Below are 17,104 nucleotides of genomic sequence, written 5' to 3'. Positions count from 1 at the left end.
GTTTGCCTCCCGTTCGTGCTTCTCTATCCAGGGAGGGTCAGCAGGGGACTCTGCTCTTCACAGCCACTCGGGGATCCAGGCTGAGGGGCAACCACTATCTCAGATGTTTCCAGTCATAGCAGCAGAGGGGTGAAAAGACCCCAGAGGGACTTGCTCTGGCAAATAAATGCTCTAGTGTGGAAGGGACGCCTTGCACTTCTACCCTCAACTACCCTCCAGAACTAGTCCCACCCGTCCACGAGGAGCCAGAATCTCCGCTCCTCCAGGTGCAGTGGAAGGAAAGAAGCACGGGATACGAGGGAGCAGCACCCAGGACCGCCAGCCATCTCATCCCGCTGGGTGTCTATTTAACATCTCTTGGCCTTGGTTTCTTTGTAGTAAAACGGGAATAGACTAGTAACACCTACTCTTCAAGGGAGTTTTAAGGGCACAGCTTTTGTACGACCTGCCCATCCTCACACAAGCGTAGGTTGCTCATGTCGGAGGGTGGGGGGCTGGGGATGGACCTGAACTGCTGGTTTGCTCTTCAGGGTCCTGGGTGAGCCGAGCGCGTTTGTTCCCCTTTCAGACCGACTGTCCAGACTTCCACACGGAAAAGGTCATCTACGCGGCCCCCGGGGTGCAGGGCGGCACCGAGGTGAGTGTGGAGGTGTATTTCGAGCCCAGCCGCCTGGGCGAGAGCAAGGGCATCCTGAGCCTGTCATCGCTCGTGGGCGGCGAGTACCTCATCCCCCTCTTCGGAGTGGCCCTGCCCCCCAAGCCGCAAGGCCCCTTCCTGATCCGAGCCGGGTACAGCATAGTCATCCCCTTCAAGAACGTCTTCTACCACCCGGTCTCCTTCTCCTGCACGGTGGAGAACCCGGCCTTCTCCGTCCGCGCCGTAGACTCCGTGAAGCCCAAGAAGATCAACAACATCACGGTCTACTTTGGAGGAAACCCATCAGGCAGCAAAACGCCCATCACCAGCAAGCTGATTGTAGCCTGCCCTCCCGGCGAAGGCAGCGACACTGGAATTAAATGGGTTTATTACCTGAAGGGGATCACCCCATAGTGGGAACCAGGGTCCGCGGCATCATGGAAGAGCCATCTCCTCAGCCTTAATAGCTATGTGATGTTCTAGCCCTGCGAAGAATAGAGAAAATAATCAGAATTCTAAAGGTACTGTTTTATCCTCCAATTCAATTACAGGGGCACTTATTGCTACATTATATGAATTCCAAATAGCTGTATGAAATATAGATATTCCACATTAAACATGGTAACTACACGAAACAGAGCTATATTTTACTTGGCAAGGGCAAGTCTCTTCATTTAGTTTCTTAATGTATCTCCAAAGCACAAGCACTATGTAATAATGCTCATGTTTAATAAGATGACACAGGTCTTACACTCATGACCTTCCATCATACAGCACTTAGCAGTGTATGACTCTGGGGCCCCACAGTTTCTTTGTAAAACCCATGGCTTTTTAAAGCCATGACTCTACTTTGACGTGGTATTTTATTCTGCTTTCACATAAAAGTCAAATAAGTCACTACTTTCAAAGCAATGAGCAGATACATTAGGGCAGTTATTGCAGGGACAGAGGTCGGGGTGCTCCCTCCGTCTCTGAATCCCAGATCTGTTTCCCACAGAAAGTTCTCGCTTAAGGCCAGGTCCTGGAGAGATGCTAATAGACACCCCGGTTCCCCACCCCAGCCCCGTGCACAGCACTCAGCCTATGATGGAGCAGTGATTCTCCTCCTAATTCTGGTCCAGATCCCACCTCCCCAAATACTGATTTAATCCGTCTGGGGAGGGACATGGCATCATTTCTTTTCAGCTTGTGTGGCAGTGTTGAGAACCAGTGCCACAGATCAAAACCCACCTGGCCATGAATGGTGCAGCCAGTCAGGAATCTACTTCTAGAGAGAGGACCACATCCCAGTGTCATATATTTTAAACTGCAGCCGTTTTGTGCGCGCATAAAGGGTGACGTTCTAAGTTGGTGCCTTTCTTCAGAAGGAAAGCACCGTGGAAGCCCCACCTCCAAGGAGAAGCAGGCATGTGCAGACTCTCCCCCGGGGCCTGCAGTGGTATTAGTAGAGCCACTTACCTGTTGGCACCGCCTGTTGAAATAAAGGTGGTTAAAGACTGGCTCTGGAGTGGACTTGCTTCTGCACAAATGCACACACTCACCTGTGCCTGAGGGTCCCCGGCGTCCACCTCCTGCCCTCTCCTCCTCCCCTCCAGCCTACCTGCAAGAGAAGATGGAGGCAAAAAAGAAGATGGCCATTTGGGAATGGCTGCTCCAAAGAGGTGGCGCTCAAAAATGATCCTTGGGGGGCTTCGCTGGTGGCGCAGTGGTTGAGAATCCACCTGCCAATGCAGGGGACACGGGTTCGAGCCCTGGTCTGGGAAGATCCCACATGCCGCGGAGCGGCTAGGCCCGTGAGCCACAACTACTGAGCCTGCGCGTCTGGAGCCTGTGCTCCGCAACAAGAGAGGCCGCGATAGTGAGAGGCCCGCGCACCGCGATGAAGAGTGGCCCCTGCTTGCCGCAACTGGAGAAAGCCCTCGCACAGAAACGAAGACCCAACACAGCCAAAAATAAATTAATAAATTAATAAATTTTTTTAAAAAAACAACATTTAAAAAAAAAAAAGATCCCCGGGGACTTCCCTGGTGGCACAGTGGTTGGGGGGTCCGTCTGCCGGTGCTGGGGACACGGGTTCGAGCCCTGGTCTGGGGGGATCCCACATGCCGCGGAGCAGCTAAGCCCGTGAGCCACAACCACTGAAACCCACGCGCCTAAGAGCCCGTGCTCCGCAGCGGGAGGGGCCACCGCAATGAGAGACCTCAGCTCGCCACAACTTAGAGAGGGCCTGCGCGCAGCAACGAAGACCCAATGCAGCCAAAAATAAATTAAATAAATAAATAAATTTATTAAAAAAAAAAAAAGATCCCTGGACCTGCAGCCTCAGCATTGCCTGGGAATTTATTAAAAATGCAAATTCTCAGGGCCCACCCCAGACCTATTGAGTCAGAAACTCCAGGGGTGTGGCCCAGCAACCTGTGTTTTAACAAGACCTTATAGCTACTAGAGGTGTTTTTTCTGTTTTGTTTTTTTTTCTGATCCATATATCCTTTTTTTTTTTTTAACATCTTTATTGGAGTATAATTGCTTTACAATGGTGTGTTTAATGGACAGATTCTTCCATCTCTTTGTACCTCCCGCCGCCCCTCAGCCCATTACACTTGACACACAGCTAGTACCAAATGAAGCCTGTCCTAAAGCATCTGCAGATGCACACTTAATAGTTCATTTTTGTAGCCACTAAAGACCCTGCTGATAGAAATAAAGACAAAGAACAAGAAGACAGATACGCCCAGTGATTAAACGAGCAAACAACGCACTAAGCAGCAAACTGAGAGGGCACGGAGCCCAACGAGCTAGTCCTCTAACTGGCAAATACACGGAGTCTGAAGAAACCGCTGGTTCTCAAATTTAGTATCTATCAGAATTGCCCCAAGGACTTGCTAAACCACAGACTGCTGGGCCACCCTCAGAGGGCCTGATTTAGTAGGTTTGGGCGGGCCCGAGCATTCGCATTTCTGCCAAGTCCTGGGCGATGTTTGCTGCTGACCTGAAGCCACTGCCTCCTCACATCAGCATCACGTGGGAACATGCTAGGAATGCAGGCTCTCAGGCCCGGCCCCAGACCTACTAGTCAGAATCTGCATTTTAATGACATCTCCAGGGGGTTTGTGTGCACACTGCAGTGAAGAGCGCTGCTTTAAAGGCGCCAGCAGAACTTGAGACTTTGCTGAATCCACAGCCCTAACGCTCTTCATTAGAGCCCTGGAGAGGAGTGTCACCAACTCTGCTTTCAGCCGAAGTGAATGAAATGGTTGCCCACCCCCCAAAGTCCCTCCTCCCACCCACTCCCCAGAGGCAGAGCTGGGGGGAGGGGAGCAATTGGCCCACCACCACCTTCTTCTAAACGGGTACCTTTTCAACACTTCTAAACCTAGTATGATAAACAATCGTTCAGACTGCAGGAAAGACGGAGGAAGCCGTGCAGAAGTTGGCTAAAACACCCACGGTCACAGTTGGAGCATGATGAGACTCAAGATTCCTCTAACTGGGACTTCCTTGGTGGCGCAGTGGTTAGGAATCCGCCTGCCAGTGCAGGGGACACGGGTTCGAGCCCTGGTCTGGGAAGATCCCACATGCCGCGGAGCAACTAAGCCCGTGAGCCACAACTACTGAGCCTGCGCTCTAGAGCCCGCAAGCCTCAACTGCTGAGCCTGCATGCCACAACTACTGAAGCCCGCGCACCTAGAAGTCTGTGCTCTGCAACAAGAGAAGCCACCGCGATGAGAAGCCCGCGCACCACAACAAAGAGTAGCCCCCACTCGCCGCAACTAGAGAAAGCCCGTGCATAGCAACGAAGACCCAACACAGCCAAAAATTAATTAATTAATTAAAAAAAAAAAAGATTCCTCTAACTGTGAAGGTCAGGACTCAGATATGTTCCCTTGAGGCTGCAGGGCTCCAGCCACCACCCCAGACACTGGCTGCTACAGAAACTGGCTACTTCCCACCACCTGCAAAATGGTGCCTTTAGGTGGCCAGGGGCAACTCCCCTCCTTCAGCCCTGCTGCAGCTCCCCGCAAGCCACTGAGTCTAGAGCACAAGCCTCAGGCCTGGAGTGAGGAGGCAGACCGGCCTCCCTGGGACCAAGCACCCAGCTCAGACCCTGCCCCAGCATGAACCCCCTTCCAGGATGACTTGAGATGGGGTATATCGCTTTTCTATAGGTGGTTCTTATGTTTCCTTGGCCTCAAAAAAGGCAATGACAAAATCGTTTCATATTGGCAAGTTTGGAATGGCAGAGTCACTCAACAGAGAGCTGAAGGGGAGGCTTGGTGAAAACAAGCATCCTGACGAAAGCTAGTGGAAGTTACATTTGAAAGAACGCATTCTCAGCAAAGGAAACCAGGAGACATCTCAGTGGGGGGTGTTCAGAAAATATCAGGGCCCAGGTGGCACAATTCCAGAGACCATTGTGCACGGAAAACACTGTGAATGAGGCCCCCCCCGACACTGTTCGACACAAAGGCCCTGGTGAGTGTGGCATCCTAAGTCTAACCACTTCTTTGGGCGAGTCCTGCCTCAGGTCAGAGGTGATTATACTGTGACGTCATGAGGGCCTGCTGGATCTGAAGAAATCCCAAGTTTGGGATCTCCCAAACCTCTCATACCCTCAACATGTTGCCCTGACACTCCAGCAAAATCACACTGCTGTTGGAGAAACTGCTTTGTGCAACTCAAGATTCAGATGCAGTTTCTTACAGTGTCACCAGCACCCTCCTGCAACAATGCCCATAAGTTATGTAACACCAACAAGGCCTCATCACACATATGTGCAGATGAGTTATAACTGTGAAGTGATGGCCACTGTGCAACCAGACATACTAATTATCCACTAGTCTGGAAGAGTCTGAGCATGGCAGGCCCGGCCACCAGGGAAAGAGGAGAAGTGAGCACATAGAGAAGGCAATGGTGGCCCTTGGGCTTTATTCTCAGTACCAACGCCAGTCCAATTATGCATAAGTAACCTTAACTAGTTGACATTTTCCAAGACGTCAGAAAAAAAAATAACAGTTATTTTCAGGAACTTCTGAACTAAAGGTAGGACAAAGCATTGGTTTCGGCCTTGAATGAAAAACTGGTTTCTTAGCAACCTAGGCCAGAATGTGATTTCAGAAGAAAAGAGTTCCTTCTGGTAAAAAATACATTTCCTTACTGTTTCAATTATTAAAAAACTGTATCACATTATGACCCATGGGAAATTCAGTTCACCTTTAAGAAAAAGCCAAACCAAACAGCAAAAGAAACAGATGAAATATTATATTAGATATGGATCTAGTGGAAATGAATACACACTAGAGAAATAGATCCAAATCATTCCCATTGATTTTTTTTTGTGCATTGTTTTACCTCAACCATCATCAAAATTCTAAAGACATAAACTTTGCAAGACATTTAGAAATGTCCTTATCAGTGCTACTTGGTATCAAGGTAAGGGGAGGAACCTATTAAGCAATACATTTTCTTCTGGAGATGAATCTATATTTGGGGCAGTTTTCAGGTTTTTGGTGCACCCACCTTCATTTGTCAGATTGTGTTGGCAAGTGTTTTAAAAGCTGTGAAAACCCCACCAGTAAAGGAAAGCACATTTTTCACAGATTTTTCTAGACACAATTCCTCCATGACTTGCTGAGTTTGGGGATCGCTCCTGTATTTGTTTTCTATGGCTGCATAACAAATTATCACAAATCTAGCAGCTTAAAACAACACAAATGTCTTATCTCAGTTGCCATGGGTCAGGAGTCCAAAATGTACTAAATTGGGTTCTTGGCTCAGGCTCCCACAGGCTGAAATCAACATGCCAGCCAGCTGCATCCTCATCTGGAGGCTCAACTGGGGAAAGATTATCTTCCAAACTCCCTCAGTGTGTTGACAATATTCATTTCCTGGCAGCCATTTCACTGACGTATCATTTTCTTGGCAACTGACAACACGGGACCAATTTTAGCAATGAAAGACCACTCTCAGGTCCTTACCAAGTGATCCATCATAGACAGTTCACTGTTCTTATTATTGACTCCTCAGGGCCAGCAGGAGAATATCTCTCCCATTAAAAATCTCTCCTAACTTCTTTTAAGGCCTCTACTGATTAGGTCAGGCCCACCCAGGATAATCTGCCTTTTTAGTAACTCAAAGTCAAGTGATTAGGGACATTAATTAGATCTGCAAAATATCTTCTATATAACATGACAATTGTTAGAATGACAGTCCATCATATTTACAAGACTTCATCACAGTTGAAGGGAGGGGATTGCACAGGGTGTATAGCAAAAAGGGTGGGACTCTTAGGGACCATCTTTGAATTCTATGTACCGTAGCCCCTCACTTGTGTCCCATAGATTCTGATCTGTTGATTGAGGATAACACTCCATTTTCAAGACTGTTACAAGCTTTACATGACTGCTTTTCACTCATTAGAAAAAAGTACAACCAGTGTTATTTCATATTGTTAAAAAAAAAAAGAAACAGGCCGCAAATTGATTCACTTGTGCTAAACCCGCATCAGCAAACCAAGACTTAATATCTAACCTACTTGTAGTTTCAGCTTCTCCCAGCAATATGACCTTTACCTAGTTAATCTGGAATTACCTGATCAGCTCTGGTGAAGTAATCTGCATGATAAACACCCCCCTTCTCCAAAGGAAGGTGACATGCCTCAAACAATCTACTTCATTCCTAGCTGCCACCCCCTTCTGCCTATAAAAGCCTTCCATTTTGTTGAGCTCCTTGAAGCTCCTGGCTGCTAAATGGGATGCTGCCAGATTCATGAATTGTTAAATAAAACCAATTAGATCCTCAAATTTACTCAGCTGAATTTTGTTTTTTAACAATATTAATCCTCATTGGGTTCCACTGTGGTATTATAGCTTTGTCCTAAGTCCCTAGCCACTGCGGAAGCTTATGATAAGGAACTCTGATGCATCTCCCTGTTACTGCATCTTTAGCCACACTGCATCCATAAAGTGCTTTTTAAATTTTTATCACACAGCTTCAACTTCTGTTCCACCATTTAGTGTGAAACTTCAAAGCACTTGGAGGGGCCGTTTTATAGTGGATCCACCTGGAGACCTGCAATCGACACATTTGGGGCTTCTGCTGTCTGTAACCCAGCCCTCCAGGGTATCAGAGCATGATAAACACATCCTGAGTCCCAAATGGTGGGGTGACAGCCACTGTTGGTACCTGAGATTTTAGATGGTAGGCAGATAGTTCTGTTTTTAATTGCAATTTATATGTTTTAGAAAAATGTATCACTACTCAAACCCATGTTTTGAAGGCATAAGCAAGGCTAAAGTACGAATTTAAGATTTTTTTAAAGTGAGTTGATTAGAAAGTACTTTTAAAATAACAGTACAAGTAGCTAGGACATAGCGAAAATCAAGATGGTGTTACTCCAATGCGGGAAACATTGGCATATGAGATATTGACTGGTGACTAAGTAGTGAATGAACTAGCAGATTCAGTAAGTATAGAATAAATTATCCTAAGCGAGTCAAGATCCAGGAGCCCCTTCGTTCTCACGAACATCTACAGAAGCCCACCAAGTGCCAAGCCTACCACGTGCGGACAGTTGACTGCATGGAATACAGGCCCCATTAAGCAGGTCTCAAACCAGACTCAGACTGTTGGGGTCGAAAGCTGGAGTGTGAAGGGAGAAGGTGAAGCCTTGTGGGGCGTGGCCAAACCCCCTGCAGGTGCGTGCGGGGGCGTGGCTGGAGAGGGGCGGGTCCTAGCGGCGGAAGGCGGAAGCTGCTGCAGAGTCACGTGATCTAAGTAACATGGCTGCTGCCCTTTAAGAACTGCAGTGCGGGGTCCAAGTGGGACTCCTGACCGGTTGGGCGGTCGAGGGCTGGTGTGCGGAGACGGGGACCCGGCCCCGGTTACGAGGCAGCGCGCGGCGGCGGAGCGAGACAGGCGGCCCGGGGCGGCGTGGTCCATGAGCCGGCGCCGGAGGCAACGCGGAGCCGCAGACTCCCTTAGTCCCGGCGCGGCCCGGGCTGCCGCGGGCTGAGGAGTCGCGGGGCTCCGGGGATCGCCCCGAGCTGCCACCATGAACCCCGAGAAGGATTTCGCGCCGCTCACGCCCAACACCATGGGTGCCCTCAGTGACAAGCTCTACGAAAGCTGAAGGTGGCGGCGCTGGAGATAGACAGGTAAGAGCCGCGGGCACCCGGGATGGGCGTGGAGAGCGGAGCCGGGACTCAGTCCTGGCTCTGCAGGGGTCCCGCTCTCCGGGCAGCTCCTCACGCCTTTGCAGCCAGTGTTGCTACTCCAGGTTTCAGGCCTTTAGGGCCGTGCTTAAGAGCAGGAGATTGGCAGTCCCAGCTTTGCTTCTGACTGTGTGACGTGGACCAAGTTCTTTAACCTACTGATGCCCCAAAGGGCTGCCGTGAGAATGAAATGACGTAATGTATGTGTGCTGCTTAGGGCTGCGGTGAGAATGAAGCGACATAACGTATATCTGGTGTTTTAACACAGTGCCCGGCACATGGTGCGTCCTCAGTGTGGTCTCCATCAAAACGAGCAAATCAGAGAGTGGCCTCTGATGCGAGGGAGGTGGGAAGCGTGAGAATTTGCTAGGGATGTTGACCTGCCTCATTTCTTACCCAGCTTCTGAGAAGTGAAAGGGATAGTTAGTTGACCAAGTGGAGAAATCAGGTCCAAAACCTCAAGGCTCAGAGAGCTGTTTGTTTTACCTCTGTCATATCACGCTTCCCTGCAAGTGGAAGTAGGAATAATTTGACCTTTCTTGTTTCTGCAGTCTTACTACGTGTTCAGTAGTACCCTCTTATCTGTGGGGCATACGTCCCCAGACTCCCAGTGGATGCCTGAAACCTTGCATGGTAGCAAACTCTATATATACTGTTTTTTCCTATACATACATATGTATGATAAAGTTTAATTTATAAATTAGGCACAGTACGAGAATATCCCAATGGCCAGCATCACTAGCCTTGCACTTTAGGGCCATTATTAAGTAAAATAAGGGCTATTTGAGCATAAGCACTGCGATACCGACAGTCGATCTGATAACCCAGACAGCTACTAAGTGGGTAGATATCATATACAGCATAGATGTGCTGGAGGAAGGGATGATTCATGTCCTGGTGGGACAGCAGGAGATCTCATCTCACCACTCAGAACAGCATATAGTTTAAAACTTAGAAATTGTTTATTTCTGGAATTTTCCATTTAATATTTTGGACCTGCAGTTGACCACTGGTAAGTGAAACCTCGGATGATGGGGGACCACTGTATGTGTAACCATGATCTGACATTTTGCTTTTTTCGCAGTCTACAGAACAAGATGTCTAACTGTGAACATTTTATTAAGATTTGTCTGCTGTTATTTTACTTTTGTATTTTTTCCATTCAAATCTTTGTGATAAAGTCTGGTGGGTGGGTAATTTCAGAAGAGTAGAAAAGAGCAGGCTGTGAAACTGAAAGAATGCCAGTCTGGGCGTCAGAAAATACAGACTGTAGTCCTGCCCTGTCCAATAGGGTAGCCGCTGGCCATGCTTGGTTATTTACATTTAAATTATTAAAGACAAAATAAAAAATTTAAATCGAGTTCTTCAGTCACACTACCCATATCTGACATGTTCAATAGCCACATGTGACTGTCAGATACCATAATGGACAGTGTAGAGTTTAGAACATTTCCGGCACTACCAAATGCTCTCTTGGACCCCTCTAATCTAGTCTGTGGTGTGACATTCTTTGACCTCCAGCAAATTCCTTAACTCAGGGTTTCTTAATCTCAGCAATGTTGACATTTTGGGACGATAATTCTTGGTTGTGGTGGACTGTCCTGTGCATTATAGGATTTTTAGCAGCATCCCGGGTCTCTGTCCACTAGACACCAGTAGCTTTCCATCAGTTGTACAACCAAAAATGTCTCCAGACACACTGCCTAATGTCCCGTGGGGATGGACAGTCACCCCGGTTGAGAACCACTGCTTTAACTGCTTTGGGTTTTAGTTTCCTCTTCAGCTAAAGGGTTTGGATTTTGCTAAGAGGACCCTCACATTCAGCTCTAACATCCAGTATGTCCAGAACCACCTAGCTGCTTCTCTCATCAAGCACCACTTTCTTGAATGCTCTCGTTTCCCCCACTAGTGGTGGTTACCCTGACTCTCGCCAGTGCCAGCAAGTCGTAATGATAAGTATTGCTATAACGAGTAGGAGACCCAGAGCTGATGTATAGACTTGGCTCCATATCCGTGGTTTTATCAGCTGACGCTACAGTGACACCTGTTTTGTCCATCACCCGCTCTGTTTCTCAGGAATGTTCAGTTTTATCATAGCTTGAGTCATCGGTTGAGTCCCTGAATAGAGGTGTTCATCTCAGCATTATTGTTGCCTCCAACACATCTTGTGTAAGTGCTCTCACTCTGCAGGCTATTCTGGAAGGGCTTTGTTTTTAATGGGGTTCGTTTTGTGTTTGACATTGCCCTTGGCTTGTGGAATCAGGGAAACCCCTTAGGGCCTTCACTGGACTAGAAACTCCTTAAGAGCAGAGACCCTGTTTTATTTATCCTCAGCACTTAGCACAGTGCCTGGCAGCATTTGACGGTTGGCATCTAAATGAATGAATGTTCATACATTTTTGGTGGGGAAATAACATTGCAGTCTAAGGACTTTGCTACTCAAAAGTGTAGCCCGCAGACCAGCAGCATCAGGATCCCCTGGGGGCTTGTTAGGAACAGATTCTCCAGCCTCACCCCAAACCTATGGATCAGAATCTGCATATTTAACATGATCCCTGGTGCACATTAGAGTTGGAGAAGCGCTGGCCTAGAAGACTCTACGCTCAGTTTGGAGCCTTCTTCAGCCATGTTTGGGATGAGGAGCGTCCTGTTTGATATCAGGGACAGAGGAACTTATTTGTGCTTCACCTGAGAGCTTTCTAGTGTCTCTGCTTATAAGGACACTGATCCTGTTGGATCAGGGCCACACCTATATGACCTCATTTAACCTTAATTACTTCCCTATAGGCCCTATCTCCAAATACTGCCACCAGGGTTGTATGAATTAGGGGGCAGGGTGGAACAATTCAGTCCATAACGTTGATCATTTTAAAAAGTGATCATGTGTAAAACGCTGTCTGCCTTATTTGGGGGGAGGAGGATTTGGCCCTTGTACATCCCTCATCTCATTTATTTTGCACAGCTGCCCTATGAGCTAGGTAGTGTTACCCCATTTCACAGATGAGGAAACAGAGGCTCCTTGAGGGTAAGTAATCATCCCAAGGTTTCACAGCTAGAACCTGGATCTAAAAACTCAGGTTCTTCTGTCTCAAAAGGCTTCCCCACTACATGAATCGTTTTCCCTTCCAAAAGCAGAACATATACTTAATAAGTTTCATACTTGAACACCCCCATGGTAGTTTTTTTTTTTTCCAAATTTATTTATTATTTTATTTATTTATTTTTTGGCTGTGTTGGGTCTTCGTTGCTGAACGCAGGCTTTCTCTAGTTGCGGTGAGCGGGGGCTACTCTTTGTTGCGGTGCGCGGGCTTCTCATTGCGGTGGCTTCTCCTGTTGTGGAGCATGGGCTCTAGGCGCGCGGGCTTCAGTAGTTGCGGCTCACGGGCTCCGGAGCGCAGGCTCGGTAGTTGTGGCACACGGGCTTAGTTGCTCCGTGGCATGTGGGATCTTCTGGGACCAGGGCTTGAACCCGTGTCCCCTGCATTGGCAGGCAGATTCTTAACCACTGCGCCACCAGGGAAGCCCCACCATGGTAGTTTGTTTTTTTGTTTTTTTTTTTTTCCATGGTAGTTTTAACTGCCACTTTCTGTTTTCTGGAACCCATCTATCTGCTCGGGTGGCAGAACCAGTACTGCATGGGGTGCTGGAGTGAGGGATTAAAATTCCTAATAAGAAGAGGGTGTTTTATCTTGATGACAGGGCTCTCAGACACTAAAGACGCAGAGGCGGATGCTTGGCTCGACTGAAGGACCCCAGACTCTAGGCTCTCAAGACCGGGCTGTGTTAGGTGACCAGGATCTGACGGCTGACTGTGTGAGCCTGCTGTGCACAGTCCTGGAGAGCCTTCACCCCACAGCCTGGCTCCAGCACGCCCGCACAGCTTCTCAGGGATAAGGCCCCGAGGCTAAGATTCTAGAATGGCTGTGGCGGGCTTTGCGGCCCTGGTGTCAGGGGTTATAGTCCCTGATGAGTCCCGAGGACGGGGTTGGTGACACCCCAGGCCCTGCTCTCCGGGAGAGTCTAGCGTGGGGGAGAGACGCCAGCAGGCGCTCTGATAAGTGCGGTGGGTGCTCCCTCACTGCGGTGCCAGGGCCCTCACTGCAGGCTGGGAGAGATGATGCCCTTCGTGGTGACCAGGGACGGGCTCACTGGCAAGTCTCTGGTGTTCCTGAACTTTGAGTTCCCAAAGCCAGCAAATGGAGGTGCCCAGGCCCTGCGCCCTGAGAACACCGAAGCCGAAGGAGGGGCTCCAGGATCAGAGCTCCTGAGGGATGAGTCCCTGCCTGCTGGGGAAGGCAGGGTGGGGAGGGTGGCATGGGGAGCAGGGATCCCTGGGGCTCTGTGATCAGATCAGGGTTGAACTGCTGAGTTTGACCTAGCTCTTTGGAGCCTGCCACCTCTGTAGGGAGACACTGTTTATTACCAAGTGACTTCAGGCAGATTTTGGAGTGTGGGTCAGAATTCCACCCAGCAGATTGCTTCATCCAGGGGTCACAGACTGGCAGCCAGGGGCCGTGTCCTGCCGCAGACCCGTTTGGTTTGGCCTGGATCCCAGGGTATTTTTTTTAATAATATTTTTTTCCTGCCTCTCTTGTGGAAGGGTTGGCATGTTTTCATTGTTTGAGGTAAGCGTGATTTTGCTATGGTCTTCTTTTGTTTGTTTTATTTGGGGGGTGGGGGAGTTGCCTTTTTTTTTTTAATTTATTTTCTGGAAGTGTAGTTGATTTACAATGTGTGTTAATTTCTGCTGTGCAGCAAAGTGATTCAGTTATACATAAATATACATTCTTTTTTTAAATTATTTTTTTTAATTAATTAATTTTTTTATTTTTGGCTGTGTTGGGTCTTCGTTTCTGTGCGAGGGTTTTCTCTAGTTGCGGCGAGCAGGGGCCACTCTTCATCGTGATGCGTGGGCCTCTCACTGTCGCGGCCTCTCTTGTTGCGGAGCACAAGCTCCAGACGCGCAGGCTCAGTAGTTGTGGCTCACGGGCCCAGTTGCTCCACGGCATGTGGGATCTTCCAAGACCAGGGCTCGAACCCGTGTCCCCTGCATTGGCAGGCAGATTCTCAACCACTGCGCCACCAGGGAAGCCCTTTTTAATATTCTTTTAAAAATATTTTTTAAATACTGTTTTTTAAAAATATCCTATGTTTTATCATAGGATACTGAATATAGTTCTCTGTGCTATACAGTAGGACCTTGTTGTTTATCCATTTCATATATAATAGATTACATCTGCTAATCCCAACCTCCCACTCCAGCCCTCCCACAAGCGCCCTCCCCCTTGGCAACCACAAGTCTGTTCTCTGTGTCCCTGAGTCTCTTTCCGTTTCATAGATAGGTTCATTGTGTCATATTTTAGATGCCACATATAAGTGATATCATATGGTATTTGTCTTTCTCTTTCTGACTTCACTTAGTATGATAATCTCTAGTTGCATCCATGTTGCTGCAAATGGCATTATTTCATTCTTTTTTATGGCTGAGTATTATTCCATTGTATATATGTACCACATCTTCTTTATCCATTCATCTGTCGATGGACATTTAGGTTGTTTCCATGTCTTGGCTATTGTGAATAGTGCTGCTATGAACATATGGGTGCAGATTAGAGTTTTGTCTGGATATATGCCAAGGAATGGGATTGCTGGATCATATGGTAGTTCTATTTTCAGTTTTCTGAGGAACCTCCATACTGTTTTTCCATAGTGGCTGCACCAATTTACATTCCCACCAACAGTGCAGGAGGGTTCCCTTATCTCCACACCCTCTCCAGCATTTGTTATTTGTAGTTTTTAATGATGGCCATTCTGACTGCTGTGAGGTGGTACCTCATTGTACTTTTGATTTGAATTTCTCTAATAATTAGCGATTTTGAGCATCTTTTTAAAAAAATTTTATTGGGGCTTCCCTGGTGGTGCAGTGGTTAAGAATTCACCTGCCAGTGCAGGGGACACAGGTTCGAGCCCTGTCTGGGAAGATCCCACATGCCGCAGAGCAACTAAGCCCGTGCACCACACCTACTGAGCCTGCACTCTAGGGCCCTCAAGCCACAACTACTGAGCCCATGTGCCACAACTACTGAAGCCCTAGAGCCCGTGCTCCACAACGAGAAGCCACCATAATGAGAAGCCCGCGCACCGCGATGAAGTGTAGCCCCCACTCGCCGCAACTAGAGAAAGCCCGTGCACAGCAATGAAGACCCAAATGCAGCCAAAAATAAATAAATAAAATTAATTAATTAAAAAAAATTTTATTGAAGTATAGTTGATATACAGTTGTGTTAGTTTCAGGTGTACAGCAAAGTGATTCAGTTATATATATACATATATTCATTCTTTTTCAGATTCTTTTCTCATATAGCTTATCACAGAATATTGAGTAGAGTTCCCTGTGGTGTACCGTAGGTCCCCATTGGTTATCTGTCTTATATGTGCATGTGTTCATCCCAAGCTCCTGATTTATCCCTCCCCATCATGTTTCCCCTGTGGTAACCATAAGTTTGTTTTCGATATCTATAAGTCTGCTTCTGCTTTGTAAATAAGATCATTTGTGTCTTTTTTTTTTAACTAAATTCCACATATGAGTGATATCACATGAAATTTTCTTTATCTGTCTGACTTACTTCACTTAGTATAATAATCTCTAGGTCCAGACATGTTGCTGCAAATGGCATTATTTTGTTGTTTTTTATGGCCGAGTAATATTCCATTGTGTATATGTACCACATCTTCTTTATCCAGCTCTCTGTTGATGGACATTTAGGTTGCTTCCATGCCTTGGCTATTGTGCATAGTGCTGCAGTGTACACTGGGGTGCATGTATCCTTTCAGATTATGGTTTTCTCTGGATATACGCCCAGGAGTGAGATTGCTGGATCATATGGTAGTTCTATTTTAAGTTTTTAAAGGAATCTCCATACTGTTCTCCATAGTGCTTGTACCAATTTACAGTTCCACCAGCAGTGTAGGAGGGTTCCCTGTTTCTCAATCTTGTTTACCCTTTCAAATAACCAGCTCTTGGTTTTATTGATTTTTAAAATTATTTTTAAATCTCTATTTTATTTATTTCTTCTCTGATCTTTATTATTTCCTTCCTTTTGCTGACTTTTTACAGGGTATTTAATTTTTTTTAATTTTTTAATTTAATTAATTAATTAATTTTTGCCTGTGTTGGGTCTTCGTTGCTGTGCGCGGGGTTTCTCTAATTGTGGTAAGCGGGGGCTACTCTTCATTGCGGTGTGCAGGCTTCTCATTGTCCTGGCTTCTCTTGTTGTGGAGCATGGGCTCTAGGCATGCAGGCTTCAGTAGTTGTGGCTCACGGGCTCTAGAGCGCAGGCTCAGTAGTTGTGGCGCACGGGCTTAGTTGCTCCGCAGCATGTGGGATCTTCCTGAGCCAGGGATCGAACCCGTGTCCCTTGCATTGGCAGGAGAATTCTTAACCAGGGAAGCCCCTGAAGGGTATTTTAAATTAAGAAATTTCACAGTGAATTTCAGGTTTCTGGCGTCTCTTAAGGGAACCCTGGGGCTCTGTGATCAGATCAAGGTTGAACTGCTGAGTTTGACCTAACTCTTTGGAGCCTACCACCTCTGTAGGGAGACCCTATTTATTACCAACTGGCTTAAGGCAGTTTTTACAGTGTGGGTCAGAATTCCACAGAGCTCTGCTCTTTACCAGCAGTGGGACTTCTGCAAATTGCTTCATTCAGGGATCACAGACTGGCATCCAGGGGCTGTGTCCGGCCAACAGACCTGTTTGGTTTGGCCTGGATTCCAGGGTCTTTTAAACTGACAAATTTCATAGTAAAGTTCGAGTTTCTGGGTTCTCTTAAGGAATGGGAAGATGTGGCTCTGTGGGGCTCACTTTCCCACACAGCAGATCAGGGGACCCAGGGGTCCACCCTCCTACCCCAGCCAAGACTTGGGCTCCCCAGTTTGCTTCCTGTGTTGACAGGTTCAGCACAGCCTGTCTTACCTCCCTTGGCCTTCTCACTTCTGTCTCCTTCTTGGCCCCTGTAAGCATTTGAGTTTGTGACCTTGGGTTTAACCTCTCTGTGCCTCAGTTAACTCATCTTAAAAAGAAAAAAATGCACATTGAAAACATGCTGAGTGAAAGAAGCCAGTCACAAAAGGCCATGTATTGTATGATTTCACTTATATGAAATGCCTAGAATAGGCAAATCCACAGAGACAGGAAGTAGATTACTGGTTGCCTAGGGCTTAGGAAAGGGGATTGGGGGATTTGGGTAGTGACTAC

The 17,104-nt window shown here is 47.3% G+C and overlaps 1 protein-coding gene and 2 long non-coding RNA genes across 4 annotated transcripts in view; 2 read left to right on the top strand and 1 right to left on the bottom strand.

The window, feature by feature from the left end:
• Positions 1 to 2,610, top strand: part of HYDIN (HYDIN axonemal central pair apparatus protein) — a 441,132-nt gene extending 438,522 nt beyond the window's left edge. For both annotated transcript variants that reach the window (XM_082369752.1, XM_082369751.1), the window contains one exon: positions 569 to 2,610. In XM_082369752.1, the coding sequence (XP_082225878.1) occupies positions 569 to 1,051 (483 nt within the window). In that variant the 3' untranslated portion in view covers positions 1,052 to 2,610. The remainder of the gene's footprint in view (positions 1 to 568) is intronic.
• Positions 1 to 4,318, bottom strand: part of LOC309617580 — a 548,498-nt gene extending 544,180 nt beyond the window's left edge. Inside the window, exon 1 of the long non-coding RNA XR_014238062.1 lies at positions 3,189 to 4,318. This is a non-coding gene — a long non-coding RNA (uncharacterized lncRNA). The remainder of the gene's footprint in view (positions 1 to 3,188) is intronic.
• A 4,035-nt stretch (positions 4,319 to 8,353) lies between these two features.
• LOC309617555 overlaps positions 8,354 to 17,104 on the top strand; it is a 40,031-nt gene continuing 31,280 nt past the window's right edge. The window contains exon 1 of the long non-coding RNA XR_014238028.1: positions 8,354 to 8,790. This is a non-coding gene — a long non-coding RNA (uncharacterized lncRNA). The remainder of the gene's footprint in view (positions 8,791 to 17,104) is intronic.

Source organism: Balaenoptera borealis, assembly GCF_965194805.1.
Source record: "Balaenoptera borealis genome assembly, chromosome: 19".
Classification (NCBI taxonomy): Eukaryota; Metazoa; Chordata; class Mammalia; order Artiodactyla; family Balaenopteridae; genus Balaenoptera; species Balaenoptera borealis.
Note: the sequence above shows the minus strand (reverse complement) of the source record. Positions and strands in the feature narration are given on the sequence as shown.